This window comes from Leucoraja erinacea, chromosome 9 (genome assembly GCF_028641065.1).
Source record: "Leucoraja erinacea ecotype New England chromosome 9, Leri_hhj_1, whole genome shotgun sequence".
Lineage (NCBI taxonomy): Eukaryota > Metazoa > Chordata > Chondrichthyes > Rajiformes > Rajidae > Leucoraja > Leucoraja erinaceus.
The window spans coordinates 18,971,351-18,997,094 of record NC_073385.1 but is presented as its reverse complement, the minus strand read 5'-3'; the positions used below and the strand labels follow the sequence as shown (position 1 = coordinate 18,997,094).

At 48.2% G+C, this 25,744-nt stretch overlaps 1 protein-coding gene across 3 annotated transcripts in view; it reads left to right on the top strand.

Moving 5' to 3' along the window:
• The window catches only part of jag2b (jagged canonical Notch ligand 2b), a 185,388-nt gene extending 169,795 nt beyond the window's left edge, over positions 1-15,593 (top strand). For all 3 annotated transcript variants that reach the window (XM_055640249.1, XM_055640248.1, XM_055640250.1), the window contains 6 exons: positions 276-389; positions 5,362-5,477; positions 9,189-9,437; positions 10,777-10,908; positions 11,717-11,879; positions 14,313-15,593. In XM_055640249.1, coding sequence (XP_055496224.1) covers positions 276-389; positions 5,362-5,477; positions 9,189-9,437; positions 10,777-10,908; positions 11,717-11,879; positions 14,313-14,755 — 1,217 coding nt within the window. In that variant the 3' untranslated portion in view covers positions 14,756-15,593. The remainder of the gene's footprint in view (positions 1-275; positions 390-5,361; positions 5,478-9,188; positions 9,438-10,776; positions 10,909-11,716; positions 11,880-14,312) is intronic.
• The last annotated feature ends 10,151 nt before the right edge of the window (positions 15,594-25,744 follow it).

The window sequence follows — 25,744 nt, the reverse complement described above, 5'->3', positions numbered from 1 at the left end:
ACGTATCGGGGGGGTGAGGGGACGGGAACAGACGTTGGCGGTTCTTTGACAGGGGCTGCAAGCACAGCTGCTCGGGAAATAAAGAGCCACTCAAAGAGCTGCCTCTCAATGGTCGACCCAGCCCAATTGTTCACTGTGGAACTAATGACAAGCTTTCAGAGGCTGCGCTGCCATCTGTAATTAGGCAGGGCAGGAAACGTGGCCTCATAAGCATTTTTAGTGTCCTTCGTTCCTTTGTTAACAAGTGCTTTTTATTCTCTCTCTCTCTCCACAAGACATCAATGAATGCCAGTCATCCCCTTGTGTTTATGGAGCTACTTGTGTCGATGAGATAAATGGCTACAGGTGCATCTGTCCTGCAGGAAGAGCAGGTCACAGATGCCAAGAAGGTACGTGATCTTTTCTTCGCCAAAAACCGATGTGACACAAAGTAAGGGGCAGCACAGTGGAGATGCTGCCTCACAGCGCCAGAGACCTGGGGCTCCATCCTCACCAGGGGTGCTGTCTGTGTAGAGTTTGCATGTTCTCCCTGTGACCGCGTGGGTTTCAATAGACAATTGGTGCAGTAGGCCATTCGACCCTTCGAGGCAGCACCGCCATTCAATGTGATCATGGCTGATCATTCTCAATCAGTACCCCGTTCCTGCCTTCTCCCCATATCCCCTGAACTCTGCTATCTTCAAGAGCCCCAACTAGCTCTCTCTTGAAAGTATCCAGTGAACCGGCCTCCACCGCCCTCTGAGGCAGAGAATTCCACAGACTCACAACTCTCTGCGTGAAAAAATGTTTCCTCGTCTCTGTTCTAAATGGCTTACCCCTTATTCTTAAACTGGTTCTGGATTCCCCCAACATCGGGTACATGTTTCCTGCCTCTAGCGTATCCACACCCTTAATAATCTTATATGTTTCAATAAGATTCCCTCTCATCCTTCTAAACTCCAGAGTGTACAAGCCCAGCTGCTCCATTCTCCCAGCATATGACAGTCCCGCCATCCCGGGAATTAACCTTGTAAACCTACTCTGCACTCCCTCAATTTCATCTGGGTGCTCTGGTTTGCGTGGACTCGGTTGGCCGATGGGCCTGTTTCTGTGCTGTATCTCCAAAGTCCAAACTCTGCAGAGACTCGACACCCGAGGTCAGGATCGAACCCGGGGTTCCTGGCGCCGTGAGGCAGCAAATCTACCGCTGCGCCCAATCTGTTTGGATAGCATGCAAAGCGAAGCTTTTCACTGTACCTCTCTACACATGGCAATAATAAACCTAAACGACTCCTTTCCTGACTGGAGAACACTCGAGGGCAGCTGACCGGCTTACAGGCTCCATCTGTGACCTTGCTTTATTTTCTAACAAGTGGCGACTTGCTTGAGAGCAACAGGAGGCTGCTCCTTCCTTACACGTCCGTCTCCCAGCAACCGCCAGGCAAGGGAACTAACGAAGGGGTGGGGGAGCTGTGCCTTGTCTGAGAACAAGGTCCTCCCATTGTTCCGTCTTATTGATCTGCCCACAGGCTCAGCAAATTGTCTTTCGGTGTCTTCCAGATGCTCAAAGAGAGCATTAATTAGTGATAAAGTGTGTGAGAAAGAACTGCAATGCTGGATAAAATCAAAGATAGACACAAGATGCTGCAGTAACTCAGCGGGTGAGGCAGCATCTCTGGAGAGAAGGAGTAGGTGACGTTTCGATTCCAGACCCAAAGATAATTTAGTTTAGTTTATTGTCACCTGTACCGAGGTATAATGAAAAACTTTTTTTGTTGCATGCTATCCAGTCAGCACAAAGGCTATTCCTGATTACAATCCATAGTGTGCAGATACACGATAACGGGGAATAACGTTTAGTGCAAGATAAAGTCCAGCATAATCCGATTAAAGATAGTCCCTCCCACCCCCATTAGATTAAGTTATTAGCTGCTAATACAACGTGAATTATCAATAATTTTTTCCCAAGGTAGAAATGTCAAATACAAGAGGGCATAACCTTATTGTGAGAGGGGCAAAGCTTAAGGAGATGTGCGGGGCAAGTTTTTTTTCAACAGGGTGGTGGGTGCCTGCAACACGTCACCAGGGGTGGTTGTGGAGGCAAGTACGATGGTGGCGTTTAATGTACTTTATAGAAACATACATGGACAAGAGTTGGTCTTGGCATCATGTTCGGCACAGACATTCTGGCCAGTAGGGTCTGGTCCATGTGCTGCACTCTTCTATGTTCTTTATAAAATTCTAGTCAAAAAATAAAACTACAGATGCTGGAGATTTGAAATACAATCCTAACTTGCTGGAGAGGATCTGTGTAAAAGCCCTGTCCCACGGTACGAGTTCATTACAAGAGCTCTCCCGAGTTTGCCCTGATTCGACCTCGGAGATTTACGGTAATGGCCACTCGTCAGTACTCGGGGCTCTCGTGGACATTTTTCATCATGTTGAAAAATCTTCACGAGTCTTCCCGTGCTTACCTGCTGTTAGCGAGTCTTCCCGAGTACCTGCCGTTAGCGCTAAGAGACGTCCCCGAGCTCCGACGTACCCGCTACGTTTATTCTCCGTGCTTACCACGAGTTTGAGTTTTTTTAAACTCGGAAAAGCTCTTGGAATGAACTCGCACCGTGGGACAGGGCTATTACTCATGTACTGTATGTTTGATGCATAATGTGTAAGTTTAGTTTAGTTTAGAGATACAACGCTGAATCGGACCTTTTGGCCCTCCGAGTCCGCGCCGACCAGCGATCACACCGTACGCTAGCGCTATCCTGCACACTGTGGACATTTTACAATTTTACCAAAGCCAAATAACCTTGTCTTTGGAATGTGGGAAGGAAACCAGAGCACATGGAGAAAACCCACGCACATCACTGGGAGAACGTACAAACTCCGTATGGACATCACCCCTAGTCAGGATCGAACCCGGGTCTCTAGCGCTGTGAGGCAGCGACTCTACCGCTGCGCCACTTTGCCACCCCTTGTGTAGAACAAGCATTTCACAGTATTTTGATACAATAAAGACACCATTGAAGTACAAAGTGAGGGAGGTCAAACGATACAGCAGGTATCATCAGTTGCAGATATGGGCAGGGAAATGGCAAATGGAGTTTTAGGAGGTCAAGTGTGAGGTGTTGCACTTTGAGAAGATCAAATGCAACTTGATCAAATACAGGAGCCTTAACAGCATTGATGTACGGAGAGATCTTATGCTCTTAAGTCCATAGTTCCCTGAATGTGGCCGCAGTAGGTGGAACACTCAGCTGGTCAGACAGCATCTGGGGAGAGAGAAACGTAATTAGCATTTCAGGTCGAACACCCAAGTGTTTGCAGAATGTGTGTGTTTTAATCGAGCCTGGGTGTGATTGATGGTGTGATGAGAGGGAGTTTTGTTTAGTGTTACCTGTACAGCAGAGTATGTGGGCGCTTGGTGGAAAAATGTAGAGGGAGTTTAATGTGTGTTTGGCCTGCACTTGTTCTGCCCCTGGTGTGTTTGACATAGCTGTACTGAGTCAGGCAGCATCTCTGGAGAGAAAATGATGGGTGACGTTTTGTGTCGGGGCCCTTCTTCGGACTGCAGCTACCCATCATTTTTTTTTTGCGTGTTGCTGCCTGACCTGCTGAGTCACTGCAGCATTTTGTGTCTCACAAAAGAGGAGAAATGTGGCAGATGTATTCTTAGCCACTAGTTACGCACAGTACTCCAGGACTCCCCCAAAACATCCACGACTTTCATATTTAAACACACCGACCATGGCGCCCCATCTGCACTCGTCCCACCTGCCCACAATTGCCTCATATCCCTGTAAACATTTCCAATCCATGGACCTGTCCAAATGTCTTTTAAATGCTGTTTAGTACCTGCCTCAACCACCTCCTCTGGCAGCTCGTTCCATACACCCACCACCCTCTGTGTGAAAAAGCCCCACAAGTTTCTATTAAATCTTGCCCCCCTCACCTTATACCTATAAGCATCTACCACATAAACCATCGTCTTTTGATACTTGATTCTCCTACCCTGGGTGAAAGACGTTCAAGCCTGTGCATAAAATCAAGAGTGAAATTCATAGGGTGAATGACAATAGGTGCAGGAGTAGGCCATTCGGCCCTTCCAGCCAGCACCGCCATTCAATATGATCATGGCTGATCATCCCCAATCAGTACCCCGTTCCTGCCTTCTCCCCATATCCCCTGACTTCGCTATCTTTAAGAGCCCTATCTAGCTCTCTCTTGAGAGTATCCAGAGAACCTGCCTCCACCGCCCTCTGAGGCAGAGAATTCCACAGACTCACAACTCTCTGTGAGAAAAAGTGTTTCCTCGTCTCCGTTCTAAATGGCTTACCCCTTATTCTTAAACTGTGACCCCTGGTTCTGGACTCCCCCAACATCGGGAACATATTTCCTGCCTCAAGCGTGTCCAAATCCTTAATAATCTTTTATGTTTCAATAAGATTCCCTCTCATCCTTCTAAACTCCAGAGTATACAAGCCCAGCCGCTCCATTCTGTCAGCATATGGCAGTCCCGCCATCCCAGGAATTAATCTTGTAAACCTACGCTGCACACCCTCAATGACAAGAATGTCCTTCCTCAAATTAGATGACCAAAACTGCACACAGTACTCCAGATGTGGTCTCACTAGGGCCCTGTACAACTGCAGAATTACTTCTTTGCTCCTATACTCAATTCCTGTTGTTATGAAGACCAACATGCCATTCGCTTTCTTCAACTCCTGCTGTACCTGCATGTTAATTTCATTTTCTGATGAACAAGGACCCCAGATCCCATTGTACTTCCCCTTTTCCCAACTTGACATAATTTAGATAATAATCTGCCTTCCTGTTTTTGCCACCAAAGTGAACGCACAGTCATTTACCCAGGGTTGGGGGAGGGAGGTTCATGGCAATGTTAAGATTGTGCATTTTTAACAGCTTTGGAGATGACGCCCCAACCCAGGCGACTATTTACCTGCTAACCACGTAAATATGCAAACTCATATTACAATCGCTCCACACGCTTAAATCTCTCCACTACAATGGCTCGATTGTAATCATGTATTGTCTTTCTGCTGACTGGTTAGCACGCAACAAAAGCTTTTCACTGTACCTCGGTACATGTGACAATAAACTACACTGAAAGACATGAATCACACACAATGACGTCGGAAACCTGGTGAGTCTCGTGAACAGCCTCAGTGTAATCTATTTTTCTTGTACTTGGCTATGGTTGTGCCTATGTACAGTAAGATTTTTTTACTGAACTGTATGCAGAAAAATACTTTCACAGCCCCTTGGTACTTGTGACAATGCAGTATCATTGAATATTTGCGATCAACGTGAGCTGTGTATTTTCTCGGTGAAGCTCTGATCCCTTGATTTGTTCCTCTGCAGTTATTGGATTTGGCAAGTCGTGTTTCACGTCGGGACAGTTCCATCCTCACGGACTGCGATGGGATCAAGAGTGCAACACCTGCCAGTGTTTGAACGGCAACATCAACTGCACAAAGGTATGCAGACCAGCAGCTTCACATCGTACACTTTTGGTTGATTGGGACGTGTATGTATGTACATGTTCCAAGTAACATTAGCAAATTTCCAGATGACACAAAGCTGGGTGGCAGTGTGAACTGTGAGGAGGTAGTGCTATGAGAATGCAGGGTGACTTGGACAGGTTGTGGGAGTGGGCAGATGCATGGCAGATGAAGTTTAATGTGGATAAATGTGAGGTTATCCACTTTGGTACCAAAAACAGGAAGGCAGAGAGTACTATCTAAATGGCGTCAGGTTGGGAAAAGGGGAAGTACAATGGGATCTGTGGGTCCTTGTACATCAGTCTATGAAAGTAAGCATGCAGGTACAGCAGGCAGTGAAGAAAGCGAATGGCATGTCGGCCTTTATAACAAGAGGAATCAAATATAGGAGAAAAGAGGTCCTTCTGCAGTTGTACAGAGCCCTAGTGAGACCACACCTGGAGTATTGTGTGCAGTTTTGGTCCCCTAATTTGAGGAAGGACATTCTTGCTATTGAGGGAGTGCAGCGTAGGTTTACAAGGCTAATTCCCGAGATGGCGGGTGTGCCATATGCTGAGAGAATGGAGCAGCTGGGCTTGTACACTCTGGAGTTTAGAAGGATGAGAGGGCATCTCATTGAAACATATAAGATTGTTAAGGGTTTGGACACGATAGAGGAAGGAAACATGTTCCCGATGTTGGGGAAGTCCAGAACCAGGGGCCACAGTTTAAGAATAAGGGGTAAGCCATTTAGAACGGAGATGAGGAATGACTTTTTCACACACATAGTTGTGAGTCTGTGGAATTCTCTGGCGCAGAAGGCACTGAAGGCGGGTTCTCTGGATACTTTCAAGAGAGAGCTAGATAGGGCTCTTAAAAATAGCAGTGTCAGGGGATATGGGGAGAAGACAGGAACGAGGTACTGATTGTGGTAGATCAGCCATGATCGCAGTGAATGGCCGGTGGTTCCTCGACGGGCCGAATGGCCTACTCCTGCACCTATTGTCTATTGACACACATGTTGTTCCACTTTCTCATCCACTCCCTCCTCTGTTCCTGGCACTGCGCCGCAGTGCTTTGCTGTTTCCAGGTGAAGGAACCAGCCTGTCTTCATTGTGTGTGTGTGTGTGTGTGTACATTTCTTCCCCTCTCCTCCCTTGTCTCCCCCAGCTAGTAAACAAACCTGTGAAAGCAGACGCATGTTTTGGCAGGACTAGCTCGAGCTTAATCTGTCTCTGTCAGAACAATCTGATAAAATGATTACAGTTCTGTAACTTTCTAAATGGTGACTTTGTTCTGCCCAATATTGTCCCTTTCTAAAGCAACATTTCAACTCTCTGATCGTCTCGATTCGTGTTCAGTGACTAAGCGGCTCATTCACTGAACTGATAATACAGGGCGGCACGGTGGCGCAGCGGTAGAGTTGCTGCCTTACAGCACCAGAGGCACGGATTCAATCCTGACTACGGGTGCTGTCTGCACGGAGTTTGTACGTTCTCCCTGTGAATGCGTGGGTTTTCTCCGGGTGCTCTGGTTTCCTCCCACACTCCAAAGACGTACAGGTTAATTGGTTCATTCCAGATATTGGGGGAGTCCAAAAACCAGGGGCCACAGTTTAAGAATAAGGGGTAAGCCATTTAGAACGGAGATGAGAAAAAACTTTGCACCCAGAGGGTTGTGAGTCTGTGGAATTCTCTGCCTCCGAGGGCGGTGGAGGCCAGTTCCCTCGATGCTTTCAAGAGAGAGTTAGATAGGGCTCTTAAAGATAGCGGAGTCAGGGGATATGGGGAGAAGGCAGGAACGGGGTACTGATTGTGGATGATCAGCCATGATCACATTGAATGGCGAAACTGGCTCGAAGGGCCGAATGGCCTACTCCTACACCTATTGTCTAATGTTTCTGTCAATTATAAATTGTCCCTAAAATGTAACCCCCTCCGTGACACACTGGTCAACCTGAGGGTCACCTTCAGCAACAGACTGGTTCCACCAAGATGCAGCACAGAACGCCACAGGAGACCCTTCTTCCCTGTGGCTATCAAACTGTACAACTCTTCCCCCTCCCCTTCTGTCATGGGGTTGACTGGGACTGACTCCCTCCCCACCTCCCCCCGCCCCAATCTTTGCACGTCCCCAATCCTTTCCACTCATCACTTTAATTTCATGTTTCATGTATTTTTGTGCTTTTATAACTGTTGTCAGATCTATCGTATCGTATATAATGCTAGTGTACGGGTTGTTTGCTGGTCGGCACGGACTCGGTGGGTTGAAGGACCTGTTTCCCTGCTGCAGCTCTAAAATGAACTAATGTAAAGGTGGGAAAGAGGAGGGGACACAAGCAAAGGTACAAAGAAGTGGGGAGAAGGTAGATAAACACATCAATTCAGCACACGATATGGTTCAGTGTAGTTTATTGTCGCATGTAGCGAGGTACAGTGAAAAGCTTTTCTTGCGTGCTAAGCACCCAGTGGAAAGACATTACATGATTACAATCAAGCCGTCCACAGTGTACAGATACATGATAAAGGGAATAACATTTAGCGCAAGTCCAGTAAAGTCCATTCAAAGATAGTCCAAGGGTCCCCAATAAGGTAGATACTAGTTCAGGACTGCTCTCTGGTTGCAGTAGAATGGTTCCTTGTTTCCAATACAAAACCAGGAGGCACCAATAAAGTGACTTAAAACATTTAGTACACTATTCATACTACTCAATCCTAGCAGTATTCATAGTCGGAGAGAGAGAGAGCTCGTCAACGTCCTTGGGGCCCTACGGAATCTGTCCATCACGCACTCACATTGAAAAAAGACAGAGTGCTGGAGTAACTCAGTGGGTCAGGCAGCATCTGTGGAGAACATGGGTGACGTTTCGGGTCGGGACCCTTCTTCAGACTGATTGTTGTTGGGTGGGGGGAGGAGAGAGAAAGAAAGCTGGAAGAGAGGTCGGACAAAGACTGGCGAGTGATAGGTGGGTACTGGTGAGGGGGAAGGGGTGGGGAGGGGGTGATGATGGGCAGATGGTTGGACAGATGAAAAGAAAGCTGAGAGATTAGGATAGAAGAGATTGGAGTTGTGAAGCCAGAGGAAGGAATGGAGGTGAACGGGGAGAAAGGTGCATGAGTAAAGGTGGGGCGCAGGGAAGCGAGGAAAGGGGGGGGGGGAGAGAAGAAAAAAATGTTTGAGGGTCAGTTAACTAAAATTGGAGAAGTCAGTGTTCATGCTGTTGTGTTGTAAGTTACCCAAGCGGAATATGTGCTGTTTCTCCAGTTTGCCTGTGGCTTCACTCTGGCAGTGGAGGAGGTGCTATACACAAAAGGCCAACACTGTAATCTCTCACACTCGTCAGCTGGCCCAAACTCCTCGCTCAACTGCACCCCACGGCCAACTCAATAATGTGTTGACTACGGAACTGCCATTGAGCTACCGTGGCGCATCCTGTCTGTGTGGAGTTTGCATGTTCTCCCTGTGACCCTGTGGGTTTCTCCGGTTTCCTCGCGCATTCCAAAGACGTGCGGGTTTGTTTGTTAATTATTGCCTGCAAATTGCTCCAGGTGTGTGGTGAGCGGATGAGAAAGTGGGGAAATGCAGAACCAGTGTGGACGGGTGTGTGGAACGGAGCTGGTGTACGGGTGATCGCTGGTCGGCGTATACAGTTCGGTGGGGCCGTGCTGTATCTCTAAATGACACCGCTGCTGGTTCTTGCTTCGGCAGGTGTGGTGCGGCCAGAAGTCTTGCCTGTTGCACGATCTGCCGGGTCATGAGAACTTCCTTTGCCCGGAGGGGCAGGTGTGCCGGATCAGCCCCTGGATGAAGTGCTTCTCCCCTCCTTGCACCGACTGGGGAGTGTGTAACCCCACCAACACTCTGCCCGTCCACGCCAAATGCCAGCCGGACAGCGGGCAACTGGACAACAACTGCGCCAAGATCACCCTACTCTTCAACAAGGAGAAGGTGCCAAAGGTAAGGGTGCCGGGGCTGGGGTTGGTATAGTGGCACTGAGTTCGTCTGACTGTGCTGCCTTGAGTGCTGTGTTCATCCCTTCCTACGACCCTGATGTATGGAGAGACCTCTCCTACGGTTGTCTAGTAACGTTGCCCAACCCAACCCAAAGTCAAACTCAATGTTATTTGTCACATGCACCACCTTTATTCACAGAGCCAGTCTGACGAAGGATGACAACAAACGCCACCCATATCTTCTCTCCAGAGATGCTGCCTGTCCCGTTGAGTTACTCCAGCATTTTATGTCTATCTTTGCTTTCCATCTCTGTTTGGCAGTCTCACTGCAAGCCTTGGGAGGTTGTGGGCAGCTTCCTTCACTGAAGGAACAGCACCTCATATTCACAACCCGACAGTGGGAACATTAAATTCCCCAATTTTATGTAACCTCCAGTAACACCACCCACCGCATATTCCCCTTTCTTCACGCCCGTGTCCCACCTGGACTCGTACTGATTTCTCACCTCTCCCTCCACCTACGTTCCTTCCTCTAGCTTCACACAATTCTTCAATCCTTCTGCCTCACATCTTTAAAAAAAAATCTCTGGCCTTTGCCTCCAACCATCTGCCTATCAAAAAAAACTTTGCCTGTCTCCATCTATTACCTGGCACGCTTTGTCCCGCCTGTCCCCTCTCCCAGCTTCCCCCCTCCCTCCCCCCACAATCAGTCTGAAGAAGAGTGCCGTCCCGAAACGTCACCTATCCACATTATCCAGAGATGCTGCCTGACCCGCGGAGTTACTCCAGCACTTCCAGCCACTAAACTGTCGTATCACCAACTAGAGAGCGGTCCTGACCTCCCATCGACCTCATTGGAGACCCTTGGACTATATTTAATCAGACTTTACTGGACTTTATCTTGCACTAAATGTTATTCCCTTTATCCTACATCTGTGTACTGAAAATGGCTGGATTGTAGTCATGTATTGAGATTCCGCTGACTGGATAGCACACAACAAAACAGCTGTGCATGTGGCAATAAACTAAACTCAACTAAACTTCCTCTGTTTTCACAATTTGCATCTTTTCACTCCTTTTGTCACGCACTTGGCCTTTGTTCCAACCATCTGCCTATCAAAACAATTGGTACCTCGGTACTGGTGACAATAAATTAAAGAGTTTTTTATTGGATGTTAACTTCGCTGAGAAGGTGTTTCTCCAGTTCATAGGTTTCAGAAGCAGAATGAGGTCATTCGGCCCATCAAGTCTACTCCATCATTCAATCGTGGTCGATCTATCTCTCCCTCTCAGCCCCTCTCCCCTGACACCTTGATTAATCGGTTACCTTTCCTCCTCCACAGGGCATCACGGTGGAATACATCTGCTCGGAGCTGCGGTACCTCCCGGTGCTGCGTGGCCTGTCCACTGAGCGGCCCTTGTTTGTATTGTGCGACCTCACCAACACCAGCGACAATGCGGTGGAAGTGGCCGTGGTACGTAACGCGCGTGTGTTTGATCACACACGTGTATTTTTGTAGTTTAGATTAGAGGTACAGCGTGCAAAAAGGCCCTTTGTCCCACTGAGTCCACATTGACCAGCGATCCCCGCACACTAATGCTATCCTACACACACATAAACACACGCAGGTCACGGAGAGAACATGCAAACTCCTTACAGGCAGCACCTGTAGTCAGGATGGAACCCGGGTCTCTGACGCTGAAAGGCAGCAACTCTACCGCTGCGCCACCATGTGGCCCCGACGTGTTACACGTTCCACTCCGCTGGTTTACATGTGTCTGCTGTCCGTGTGGGAATCCTGTTGGCTCATTGAAATAGTTGAAGTTTCCCAGGACCCAAACTCGGGAACAGCGGGGGAAGTTCTTTTACACAGAGGGTGGTGGGTGCCAGGACCGCGCTGCTGGGGGTAATGGTGAAGGCAGATACAACAGTGGTGTTTAGACAGGGACGTGGATCAGCAAGGAATAGAGGGATATAGTTCACCTGCAGGCAGAAGAGATTAGTTTCACTTTGGCACGGACATTGTGGGTTCTTCTGTTTCTCGATTCCCCTGCTCTGGGCAAAAGACTGTGCATTCACCCTATCTAAGATCACCCCATATCCTCCTGCGCTCCAAGGAGCAAAGTCCTAGCCTGCCCAACCTTTTGTGAGAACATTTGGACCATTTCTCTGGGGCGGGCGGGAGGGAGGAAGGGGGAGAGTTGTAGGGTCATGAGGCATGTTGCTTGGCAGCCAATTGTGTGCTTATCAATTTTATTTTGCTCTCGTCTCTCCAACCCCAGTCGTTTGCTGAGCAAACAGGGGCCCAGGGCCAGGATGAGGCGCTGATTCGTGAGGCCGTGACTAAGATGGTGGACAGCATCACCAAGCGGAGTAACAGCACCGTGATGCTGGCGGTCATCGAGGTGAAGATAGAGACGGCGTATGTTCCTCTCTCCCAGCCAGGTAATGCCAACTCACCCTTTCACTGCTCTGACCAAGCTTAGCTTTACGTTTATTATCGCCACGTGTACCGAGGTACAGTAAAAAGCTTTGTTTTGCATGCTCTCCAAACAGATCAGATAATGTTATACATGAATACAGTCCGTTCAAACTCAAGTACAATAAGTAGTTTAGTTCATTATTGTCACGTGTACCGAGGCACACAGTAAAGATTTTGTTGCCTGCCCATTGAGTCAGCGGAAAGCCTATATATGATTACTATCAAGTCGTCCACATTGTACAGATACAGGATAAATAGAATAATGTTTAGTGCAAGGTAAAGCCAGTAAAGTCTGATTTAAGATGGTGAGAAGGTCTCCAATTGGGTAGATGGATGATCAGGACCGCTCTCTAGTTGATGAGAGGACAGTTCAGTTGTCTGATAACAGCTGGGAAGAAACTGTCCCTGAATCTGGAGGTGTGTGTTTTCACACATCTGTACCTCTTGCCTGTTAGGAGAGATAGGGGAAAGGGGAAGGTACAGAGTGTAGAATATAGTTCTCAGCATGTGGCACACCAACTCCAGGGACCAAGTCCAATGTCCACAATGGGGTAGAAGTGAATTGGACAGTACCCTAGCTTATGGAAGGGCCATTCAGAAGCCTAATAACAGAGGGGAGGAAGCTATTCCCGAGGCTGGTAGTGCACGCTTTCATGTTCCGGTGACCCAGCTACAGGAAGGATGCCATTAAGTTGTAAAAGGCACAGACGAGATTATCTGGGCTTGTGGGCATGCGTGAGTTATCGGAAGAAGTTGGGACAGGTTGAGGGGTGACTTTCTCTTTTGGGGTGTAGGAGGCTGAGGGGCGACCTTATTGAGGTGCACGAGATCATGGGGGGCACGGATAAAGTGAACGCTCACAGTCTTTTTCCCAGGGTAGAGGATTCTAAAATTAGAGGGCACAGGCTTAAGGTTGGAGGGGAGAGATTTAAGGGGGACCTCAAGGGGAACGTTTTTCACTCAGATGGTAGTCTTTATCTGAATGAGCCGTCAGAGAAAATTATACAAATATATTGCGAGTCTTAAGATATTTGGATGGGTATATGGACAGGTAGGGTTTAGAGGAAATCATGTATTGTCTTCCCGCTGACTGGATAGCGCGCAACTAAAAAAGAATTTCACTGTACCTCAGTACATGTGACAATAAACTAAACTAGGTCTAACCAAACCAAACCTTTCCTATCCACGTAGCTGCTCTGAAGAAGGGTCACGACCTGAATCGTCACCCATTCCTTCTCTCTGGAGAAGCTGCCTGTCATAGATTGATACAGTGTGGTAACAGGCCCTTCGGCCCGACTTGCCCGCACCGGCCAACATGTCCCAGCTACACTAGTCCCACCAGCCCGCGTTTGGTCCATATCCCATCAAACCTCACAATAGACAATAGACAATAGGTGCAGGAGTAGACCATTCGGTCCTTCGAGGCAACACCGCCATTCAATGTGATCATGGCTGATCATCCCCAATCAGTACCCCGTTCCTGCCTTCTCCCCATATCCCCTGACTCCGCTATTTTTAAGAGCCCTATCTAGCTCTCTCTTGAAAGCATTCAGAGAATTCCACACTCACCACTCTGTGTGAAAAAGTGTTTCCTCGTCTCCGTTCTAAATGGCTTACTCCTTATTCTTAAACTGTGGCCCCTGTCCTATCCTTGTACCTGTCTAACTGTTTCTTAAACTTTGGGATAGCCCCAGTCTCAAGTACCTCCTTTGGCAGCTTGTTCCATACACGCACCACCCTTTGTGTGAAAAAGCTACCCCTCAGATTGCTATTAAATGTTTTTCCCTTCACCTTGAACCTATGTCCTCTGGTCCTCGATTCCCCCTGCTCTGGGCAAGAGACAGCGTGCATCTACCCGATCTATTCCTCTCGTGATTTTATACACCTCTATGAGATCACCCCTCATCCTCCTGCACTCCAAGGAGTAGAGACCCAGCCTACTCAACCTCTAGTTCTGGCAACATACTCGTAAATCTTCTCTAAACCCTTTCAAGCTTGACAATATCTTTCCTATAACATGGTGCCCAGAACTGAACACAATATTCTAAAATGCGGTCTCACCAACATCTTATACAACTGCAACATGACCTCCCAACTTCTATACTCAATACTCTGACTGATCAAGGCCAAAGTGCCCACTCACCCAACCTGTCCAAGTCACCCTGCATTCTCATAGCACTATCTCCTCTGGCAGCTTGTTCCATACATCCACCACCCTTTGTGTGAAAAAGGTATCCCTCAGATTCCTTTAAAATCTTTTCCCCTTCACCATGAACCCATGTCCTCTGGTCCTCAATTCCCCTACTCTGGGCAAGAGACTGTGTGCATCTACCCGATCTATTCCTCTCATGATTTGATGCGGCTGAGTTACTATCTGGGCTGTTGTGTGTGTGCAGGGTACCTGGTGCCGGCGCTGAGCGTTTCCTTCGGCATGGTCTGGCTGATCTGCATCATCATCTGCGTGTGGTGGACGAGGAAGAGGCGTAAAGAGCGGGAGAGAAGCCGCCCGCCCATGGAGGACACGGTCAACAATCAGTGGGAGCCCCTCAAGCCCATCAGGAACCCCATTGACCACAAGGACATTCAGTACGAATGCAAGAACCTGATGCCCCCCGGCGGACGGACTCTGGTGGTGGGTCAGGAGGGTGAGGAGGAGCCCGATGTGGACAAGTACCCCACGCAGAGATGTACAATCACATTCATGCCTGCTAAAGGCGACCTTAAGTCCTCACAGTGTTCCCCAGCCAAGCAGCCACACCGGACAGGAAAGAGAGACAACCGCTGCGTGAAAAATGTCAATGCAGCAATCCATGAAGGAGGTAAGGACCTCTCTGTATGAGTGAAGAAGGGGAGGGCGCTTTCATGCCTACAGATTTTTTTTCTTAAAACAAAAAAAAAGAGAGGGAGAGAGTAAGAAAGAGAGAAAAAAATAGAAAGGGAAAGGGGGGTAAATTGAGATAGATTTCTCATTGAGACGGAAAGCACCGGTCTTCATGCCCAGTGGCTCTTTCTTTTGGTGTGTGTATAGAACATTTATTTACCAGTGTCTCCTCAAATCTTGTATAAATTATTTGTGACTTGTCAGGTGTCAAGGTCTCTTTGCCAGTTGCTATCTTCGTAGTTAATCTCTCAGTGGAAGTTCACTGAGGGGAGATGGGAGGGATGGGACTCGAGGCACCGCAAATGGGCGAGGAATTGAGCTTGACGTTTTCTATTACTACCAAGCGGCCTCTGGGAGCTTCGGAGCAGCCGACTGTTCACGTGCGGCATCTCGGCTTGTCGCATTGTGGTGCGTTCTTTAGTATATTGTCACCTCTGGGCCGGGACACTCCCATGGACCGACCGACCGCCACCTCCCGCTCGACCTCTCTGGAGGCCAGCTCTCGGGATCTCCTCAGCCCCGTTGACAGGGGAAGGAGTTGGAGGATGTTGCCCCCCCGTCTCACACACACACACAGACGCCCGTGCACAAGTGCGCACACACTCACTCAATCACTCACACACGCACACTTACATACACATTCACACACATACACTCACACATGTACCTGGCGGGCATGCTGCCATCAGAACTCGCTGCCCCATCGATCCTGGCAAAATTCCGGTTTGCCATTGATTTGACGAGTGTGGGGGAGAGAGTGTGAGGAGAGGGATTTTTGTGCAACAAAGGCAGAGAGAGAGAGGAGAGAGAGAGAGAGAGAAGGGGGGGGGGGAAGGGAGGGGGCAGGGGGGGAAGTGGACCTGTGATGCGATCAGAGGTGGTGTTCTCTGCTCTACACCCCTCATCAGCGGGCCCGGGCTTGGAGTAGTGGGAAGTTTGGCTTCCACGCCGTGCAGGGAGTGGAGACGTCAGCTGCAAGAGAGCAATGCGTCCCTGCAAATCAAAACACAAAACCAAAGTGCCTTGTCGTAGCCAACCCTGCATTTACCGTATGTGTGGGGTGACCCTAATGGTGGCTGGGTGTTGTACACAGTGCAATCCCGTCAAGGGCGATCAGTGAAATTCCTCGCAATATCTTGGTGAGAGGGTGCCTGGAGGTGATTCCAGTATTGGAGTGGCCCGCAGCGATGTGGAATTAATTGTTGTAGCAACTGTCAAAGACTCTCCTGCTGATAGTTTTTTTTTTACATATATAAATATATTAAAGGTGAACTATGTACCTTCCATTCTGACCTATCATTAACGATTGTATGATCAAACCTTTTGTACATATGTATATATTTAAGGAATCTGTGTATATTTGATTGAATAACTTAAGACAGATATTAATTCAAGTTTGTTTAGATGCCATTCCTTAATTTATGTTTGACAAAACAAGGGGAGTTTGTGGCATTTCTCTCTCACCTCATCCTACCCTGCCTGGCCTTTCCATCTTTTACATTCGACTGAAGGTCAGTACGTCATTTTAAAAAAGAAAAACAAAGCAGATGATTTTGACGCTTTGGTGACTGTGTGTGTGACCACCTCAGCCACGAACACCAGCCTGGTTGAGGGCGGGTGGGGTTGTAAGTGGTCAGCTCGAGAGGCCACGCTGCCCTCGGGGGAACAGGGAACGTCAAAGGAGGTGGTGGAAAAACGCGAGACATTGGCGTCAACCCTTTTCAATCCGACCTTTTAGTCACGCAAATAAACGTCCAGGTCCCTTTTCCCTGTCTTCAGTTTAGAACACTAGACGGGTGTGCAAGTCAAAGTCAGTATCTTGTGTCATCACTGAGATATCGAAGCCTCCCAACTGAAATATCTATTCCACTTTCCTGACGCCTTCCCCAAAGCTTCATTACCCTGCCTCTGCCCTCGTGGTCAAGTCCAACCCAGGTTGGAGAACAGTGAGGAAGAGGGCAATCCGGAGTGATTACCTCCCGCCCCGTCTCTCCGCCTCCCTTCTCGTTCTCTCCCCCCTCCCCCCCCCCCCTCACTTTCTGTTTCCTACCTCTGCTGATAAATGCTACCTTTGAGTACCAAAAACAAAACTATATTTCTGCTTTGAGCAGAGGGGAAAAAAAAAATGAAGGGATCAATTTGTTTTTTTTCTATATTTTATAAAAATGTATAATTTTTGCTTTATGTTCCAGTGCAAAAATTGTAAATAATTAAAAAAAAAAAAAAGACTTGGTTTCAAAAGAGTTTGAGAACAAATTCTGATGGAGAGTATTTACCTGTCAGGTAACTGGACAAGGTTCATGGATGGATCTATATACTGCAATCTTGTTTTGAGTGTGTGTTTTCTTTAACCTAAACTTTATTGCAAAACTCTTTGGGTTTAATCCAGACCTTTCTGAACCAGAGTAGACATGACCTGATGTGTGCTTCTTATTCATATATTCAATTGACAACCTGTTTCTAAATGCTCTAAATTCTGTCTGAATTACGGACGAGAGGTTTATTTTTTTTCCTTGCAAATCAAGTATACAAATGCTGGCTGTACTGTGAGAGGTGGAGAGGTAATCTTTAAAGGTATGGGGTTGAAGAAAATATCTTTTTAAATATAAAACAAGCTGGCTAATTCTAAAAGAAAGTTTAAAAAAAAAAATTGCAAGAACAATTTATGTATGGATTCTGAATAAAAGTTGTAATTTTTTTTGTATCAGGACATTGCATTGCTTTGCATAAGTCCTCTGTTCATGTATTGCATTTTGTTTGATATCTTCTTAGAGATAACTTTCAAAAAAAAAGTAACTATTTATTAAAACGTTTTATATTAACGTCTTCCAGCGTGTCTTGTGGTTTTATTCTTGGGCATGGGAGCAGTTTAACACGGGGGGGGGGGGGGGGGGGGGGGGGGGGGGGGGGGAGTGCAGAGTGCTGGAGGAACTCAGCGGGTCAGGCAGCATCTGTGGAGTGAACGGACCGGTCACGTTTCGGGTCAGGACTCTTCGTCAAAGTGATGGAGTGGGGGGGGAGAAAGAAAGAGAAGTGACAAAAAGCAGGACAAAGCCGAGCAAGTGATAGGTGGATACAGGTGGATAGGGGGGGGGGGGGGGGGGGGTCATGGTTGATTAGCAGAGGAGGGGAGAAAGGCTGGAGGTGAAAAGGAGACAAAAGGGCGTCAGATGTGTGGTCACGGTGGCGCAGCGGTAGAGTTGATGCCTTGCAGCGCTGGAGACCCGGGTTCCATCCCGACTACGGGTGCTGTCTATACGGAGTTTGTACGTTCTCCCCGTGACCTGCGTGGGTTTTCTCCAAGATCTTCGGTTTCCCCTCACGCTCCAAAGACATACAGGTATGTAGGTTCATTGGCTTGGTGCATGTGTAAATTGTCCCAAGTCTGTGTGTGCGTGTGTGGGAGAGTGCTTGTGTATGGGGTGATCGCTGGTCGGTGCGGACCCGGTGGGCCGAAAGGCTTATTTCTGCGCCGTATCTCCAAACTAAAGAACTAAAGTTGAGATGAGTTAATAATAATATTAATAATAAATTTATTTGTATAGCACGGTTAAAAACAACTCACGTTGACCAAAGTGCTTCACATCAGTGCAGGTATTAATTTGATACATAAACAGTTTACAGCACCCCCCTCAGAGGGGCTCAAAAACGCTAGGGAGTAGAAATAGGTTTTGAGTCGTGACTTAAAGGAGTCGATGGAGGGGGCAGTTCTGATGAGGAGAGGGATGCTATTCCATAATCTAGGTGCTGCAACCGCAAAAAGCACGGTCGCCCCTGAGCTTGAACCTAGACCTCTGGATAGTCAGTAGCCCCAAGTCGGCCGATCTGAGGGACCTGGAGGTGGGTTAGAAGATTTTTGATATAGGGGGGGGGGGGGGGGGGGGGGTGGTGGGTGGGCAAGCCCGTTAAGGGCTTTGTATACGAATAAGAGGAGCTTGAAGTTGATTCTATACCGTAATGGGAGCCAGTGGAGAGAGGCCAGGATCGGGGTGATGTGGTCCCTTTTACGGGTACATGTCAGAAGTCTCGCTGCGGCGTTTTGGACCAATTGCAGACAGGACAGGGATGATTGGCTGATGCCAGTGTAGAGGGAGTTGCAGTAGTCAAGGCGGGGAAAGATGAATGCGTGGATGAGTTGTGAAATGTAAAGATGTAGGCGATGTGTGTGTGTGTGGGGGGGGGGTTATTAACGTTGGAGAACTCAATGGTCATATTGTTTGATTTAATGCTTGGCTGACTGTATCTGGGCTGGACAAGATTAGTTAGTGGGCTGACCAGACTGGTTTGCGAAGGGAATTTGATGGTTTCCCCTATTTCCTACTTGTCGAGACCCGAAACTTCACCCATTCCTTCGCTCCATAGATACTGCCTCACCCGCTGAGTTTCTCCAGCATTTTGGTCTACCTTCGATTTTTCCAGCATTTGCAGTTCTTTTTTACGCATTTTGTCTACTCAACCTCGAATCTGGAGGTGTGCGTTTTCACACGTCTGTACCTCTTGCCAGAAGGGAGAAGAGAGGGGGCGACCGCAAGCCTCGGCAAGGCCAGCAGCATAATCAAGGACAAGCCTCACCCCCCCCCACTGGTCACTCCCTCTTCTCCCCTCTCCCATCTGGCAAGAAGTAGAACAGTGTAACATCACACACCTCCAGATTCAGGGATGGTTTCTTCCCAGCTGTTAACCAGGTCTGACACTGACGCATTCATCCAGAGCTGAGATGCTAGACTTGCTCCGAGATTCTATCATGATCCTTTGGTTACGTTTTACTTTGTTCTCCAGCCAGATAACGCTAGCTCACGTAAACTATCTCAGCCTCACCTCGTCAATCTTTATATTATCTCACACTCTTTGTCTTTTCATCTCAGACCTTTGTCCAATCATCTGCCTATCAAAACCCCATCTCATCTGTATCCACCTGTAACTCTCCGATTTCAGTCGACTAACATCCAGAGAACAACTCCCCTTCTTCCCCTTTTTCACCCTTGCTTTCTCCCTCTTTCCCCTCCCCTTCCCAGCTCTCCCACAGCCCACTCTCCGCCTCTTCCTTTCTTCTTCCCCCCCCCCCCAACCCCCACATCAGTCTGAAGAAGAGTCTCGACCCGAAACATTGCCTATTTCCTTCGCTCCATAGATGCTGCCTCACCCGCTGAGTTTCTCCAGCATTTTTGTCTACTTTGGATTTTTCCAGCATCTGCAGTTCTTTCTTAAACAGCTCTTCTTCATTTTTTCACTCTCCCTTCCCTGTTCCCCTCCTGAATTTGTGCTAATTTCTCCACCCCCACCCATCCCCCTCCATCTATATTCCTTCCTTTGACTTCACAATTTGTACTTCTATCCTTATCAGGGCACTTTAGTTTTTTTTGTATCAAAAATAATTTATTTGATTATGAACACAAGAGTCAAGAGAGTTTTATTGTCATGTGTCCCAGATAGGACAATGAAATTCTTGATTGCTGCAGCACAACAGAATATGTAAACATAATACAGAACAGGAGATAAAAGTTCAGTGTGTCTATAGACCATAGACCACATATGTACACAATAAATAAATAGATAAAGTGCAATAGGCTGATATAGTTCAGAGTCTGTTTGATGTCATATTTAGTAGCCTGATGGCTGTGGGGAAGCAGCTGTTCCTGAACCTGGATGTTCCAGATTTCAAGCTCCAGTACCTTCTTCCCGATGACAACGGAGAAATTAGTGTGTGGCCAGGATGGTGTGGGTCTTTGATGATGCTGGCTGCCTTTTTGAGGCAGCCACTGCGATAGATCCCTTCGATGGTGGGGAGGTCAGAGCCGATGATGGACTGGGCAGTGGCCACAACTTTCTGCATTCTTTTCCGCTCCTGGACGTTCAAGTTGCCGAACCAGGGCACAATGCAACTCTACTGTGCACCTGTAGAAGTTTGAGGGAGTCTTTCTTGACATACCGACTCTCCGTAATCTTCTCAGTAGTAGAAGCGCTGATGTGCCTACCGAAAAAAACAAAGCCGTGGTGACACACCAACCATTATATTGCAAAATCACCAAATTCCAAACAACTATGTTACAAATACATTAAATAACTGCTACATAACTATGCCCCTCTAACACCACCCGGGCACGGACGTAACCCCGGTAAAGGGGCAAGCATGATTGTAGACTTTAGGAGAGCGCCCCTTCCCCTCACCCCACTCACCATCAACAACACCACAGTCACATCTGTGAAGTCTTTTAAGTTTCTGAGAACCATCATCTCCAAGGACCTTAAATGGACCACCATCGACTCCACAGTCAAAAAGGCACAACAGAGGATGTACTTCCTGCGGCAGCTGAGGAAACACAATCTGCCACAGGCAATGATGATCCAGTTCTACACGGCTATCGTAGAGTCTGTCCTCACCTTCTCCATCATGGTCTGGTTTGGCTCAGCCACCAAACACGACACCTGGAGGCTGCAGCGAATCGTCCGATCAGCTGAGAAGATTATTGGCTGCAACCTTCCCTCCATTGATGAACTGTACACTGCAAGGGCCAGGAAGCGAGCGGGCAAGATCATCTCTGACCCCTCTCACCCTGGCCACAAACTCTTTGAATCACTTCCCTCTGGAAGGCGACTCCTGACTGTCAAAGCTGCCACAGCCAGACATAAAAACAGCTTTTTTCCACGAGTTGTAGCTCTACTCAATAACCAAAAATCTGTAGCCTCCCTTTGCTCTGGTATTTTATTTAATTCACGTGTTTAATCGATAATGTTTTATTATTAATGTTTTATGTGTTCCTAACTCATTATTAATTATTTGAGTCATTCGTAACTGGCGCTGTACGTCATGTTGTTACTTGCGGGCGGAGCACCAAGGCAAGTTCCTTGTATGTGAATACTTGGCCAATAAACTTATTCATTCTTTCATTCATCTGGCTCGGGCAAAGCCCTCTTCCACCTGGCGATGTGATTCGAGGATGGCCAGCTTGGCCAGGCTCAGGAGCAACCCAACCAGGCCATCTTCAGCCCTGCTCACTCCCTAGATCCCATCAGCAGTCCAGACCGACCAGCAGAGCCAGGACACTTTGTTATTGGGAGTTGTTGGATTGGCTAGGACTTGAGTGTGTGGGGGGCGGAGGTTTGACCTTATTGAGGTCGACAAGATTGAGGGGCATGGATAAAATAAATACTCTCAGTCTTTCATCCCAGGGTGGAGGATTTTAACACTAGAGGGCATAAGGTTAAGGTAAGTTGCGAGAGATTTACTGTGAGAGAGATCTCAGGAGCAATGTTTTCCACTCGGAGGATTGTCCATATCTGGACAGAGCGGCCGAGGTAGTTATAGAAGCTGATTCAATGATGACTTTTAATAGACATTTGGAAAGATATAGTATCAGGTGGGTACAAAGGGATGTGGGCCAAATGGGAGTAGCCCAGTTTGCGAATTTAGAATGGAAAAGATGGGCTGAAGGGCATGTTTCTGTGCTGTACGCCTCTATGACTTGTACGATGGGCAGGGGGGGGGGGGGCGTCTTGAAACATATAAGAATTCTCTGCCTCAGAGGGTGGTAGAGGCCGGTTCTCTGGATATTTTCAAAAGAGAGCTAGATAGGGCTCTTAAAAATAGCGGAGTCAGGGGATATGGGGTGAAGGCAGGAACGGGGTACTGATTGGGGATGATCAGCCATGATCACATTGAGTGGTGATGCTGGTTCGAAGGGCTGAATGGCCTACTCCTGCACCTATTGCCTATTGTCTCAAATTCTTGCTTCAACACAATCAAACAGAAGGCCCTTCAGCCCAACTCATCCATGCCGATCCAGTTGCCAACCTGAGTGGGTCCCTTCTGCCTGTGTTTCTCCCCCCTAGTCCCCACAACCCCCCTACGTACATCTGTCCAAATCTCATCTTCCCAAATGTTCTACATGTAAGCTATCAGAACCTATCCCAACAGGAATTGGACAGGAATCCAGGATCAATATTGCCATTAATGGACACTTGAATGGACCTCCCATCGGCTAGTGATGAAGTCCAAACGATTCAGACTTTATCTTTTGCTTCATCTGATGGATATATACAACAGTTCAGCAACAGGCCCTTTGGCCCAAAATGTCCGTGCCGGCCATGATACCAACTTAAACTAATCTCCTCTGCCTGCACGTGATCTATATCCCACCACTCTCTGTGTATCCATGTGCCTATTTAAAAGCCTCTTAAACACCACCACCATCATGTCTGCTATCACCACCACCGCCGGCACTTGTACAGCTTTCAGGCCCCCTGTCTCCTCTCGCCCCTCTCCCCTCTCCTCCTCTGCTCTCTTCCCTCCTCCCCTCTCCTCTCCTCATTCCCCTCTCCCCACTGCTCCCCTCGCTCATCCCCCCCCTCATCTACTGCCCTTCCCTCTCCTCCTCCCCTCCCCTGCCGGTGCTGATGATGGCTGCCACGGTGTACTGCTCCTTGCTGCTTTCTATGTGTTTGTTCGTTTGTGTCGTCTGTGAAAACCCTACAAAGATTATTATTAATGTTCTATGTGTCGCTCCTAGCTGTCACTGTATGTCATGTTGTCACTTGTGGGCGGAGCACCAAGGCAAATTCCTTGTATGTGAATACTTGGCCAATAAACATTTTCATAAACCTCCTTTACACTTTTCCCTCTCACCTTAAAGCTGTGCTCTCTAGTCTTTGACATGTCCACCCTGGGGGGGAAAAGGTTCTGACTGTCTACCCTATCTCTGCCTCTCATATCTTTAGTTTAGTTCAGAGACACATCGTGGAAACTGGCTTTTCGGCCCTCTGAGTCTGCACCAGCCCCACCCGTACACATGTTCTATCCGTCACCTGAGGGACAATTTGCAGAAGCCAATTCACTTACAAACGTGCAGGTCTTTGGAGTGTGGGAGGAAACCGGAGCACCCGGAGAAAACCCACGCGGTCACAGGGAGAACGTATAAACTCCGTACAGACAGCACACGTGGTCAGGATGGAACCTGGGTCTCTGGCGCTGTGAGGCAGCAACACTACCCGCTGTGCCACCCCTCAACTCCCCATCAGCCTCCAACACCCCAGAGGAAACAACCTCTCCCTGTCGCTGATAGCCTCCGATCCATGTATCATTCTGGTAAACCTCTTTAGTTTATTGTCACGTGTACCGAGGTACAGTGAAAAACTTTTGTTGCGTGCTATCCAGTCAGCGGAAAGACAATACATGATTACAATCGAGCCGCCCACCCAAAACATCACCTATTTAGAGTCATAGAGTGATACAGAATGGAAACAGGTCCTTCTACCCAACTTGCCCACACCGGCCAACATGTCCCATCTACACTAGCCCTACTGCGCTTGGTCCATATCCCTCCAAACATGCCCTATCCATGTACCTGTCCAACTGTTTCGTAAACGTTGGGATAGTCCCAGCCTCAACTACCTCCTCTGGCAGCTTGTTCCATACACCCACCACCCTCTGTGTGAAAAAGTCACCCCTCGGATTCCTAAATTCCCCTTCACCTTGAACCTATGTCCTCTGGTCCTCGATTCCCCTACTCTGGGCAAGAGACTCTGTGCATCTCCCCGATCTATTCCTCTCATGATTTTATACACCTCTATAAGATCACCCCTCATCCTCCTGCGCTCCATGGAATAGAGACCCAGCCTACTCAACCTCTCCCTGTAGCTCACACCCTCTAGTCCTGGCAACATCCTCGTAAATATTTTCTGAACCCTTTCAAGCTTGACTATATCTTCCCTATAACACGGTGGCCAGAACTGAACACAATATTCTAAATGCGGTCTCACCAACGTCTTATACAACTGCAACATGACCTCCCAACTTCTATAATTATTTTTCTCCAGAGATGCTGCCCGACCGGCTGAGTTACTCCTGCACTTTGCGTCTATCCTCGGTGTCTGCAGCATCTGCAGTTCCTGTCTACACGTTACATGTTAAGTTGCATTTGGATTCATTGGATGAATTGGTCACTGAGGGAATCAATGACCAGAGCAGTGTGGAGTGTTGCTCAGACAGCAATCATCACAATCTATTATTCAACTGGTTTATTGATCTCTGCCTTCTCCTCATGTCTCTGACAAGTGTCTCTCCTGCATTATATCCATTCCCTGCTCCCATCCCAACCCTGGCACAAACAGCATTGGCCAGCCAGGGACATCAACCTTGCTCCACAACTACAATAGCCTGCATTTATATAGCAGCCTACACCCTCTCACACAGCTGGTGCTCAGTCTGCCTTGGCCTACACCATTTCCCGGTTGTCAAACACTTTCATTCCCATTCCCACACTGACCTTTCTGTCCTGGGCCTCCTCCATTGTCAGAGTGAGGCCCAGCGCAAATTGGAGGAACAGCACCTTATTACACTTGGGCAGCTCACACCCCAGTGGCATGAATATTGATTTCTGCAACTTCGGGTAACCCTTGCATTAGTTTAGAGATACAGCACGGAAACAGGCCCTTCAGCCCACCGGGTCCGCGCCGACCAGCGATCCCCGCACATTAACACTATCCTACACACACTAGGGACAATTATTACATTTACCAAGCCAATTAACCTACAAACCTGCACGTCTTTGGGATGTGGGAGGAAACCGGAGCACCCGGAGGAAACCCACGTGGTCACGGGGAGAACGTGCAAACTCCACACACAGACAGCGCCCGTGGTCGGGATCGATCCTGGGGCCGTGGGGCTGTGAGGCAGCAACATTTTCACTGCACCACCGTGATGACCAATCTCTCCGCAATTCCTTGTGGCCTCGAGCAGACACGTTCCCAAACCAGGTGGCGATGTATCCTGACAAAGTGTTATCACCCTCCTCCCTCACAGATGATTCACGACCTCCCTCTCTCTCTCCCTCCATCCGTCTCTTCCTCTCTCCCTCTCTCCCTCTCTCCCTCCCTCCCTCCCTCCCTCTCTCCCTCCCTCTCTCCCTCACTCCCTCTCCCTCCCTCCCTCCCTCCCTCTCCCTCCTCTCT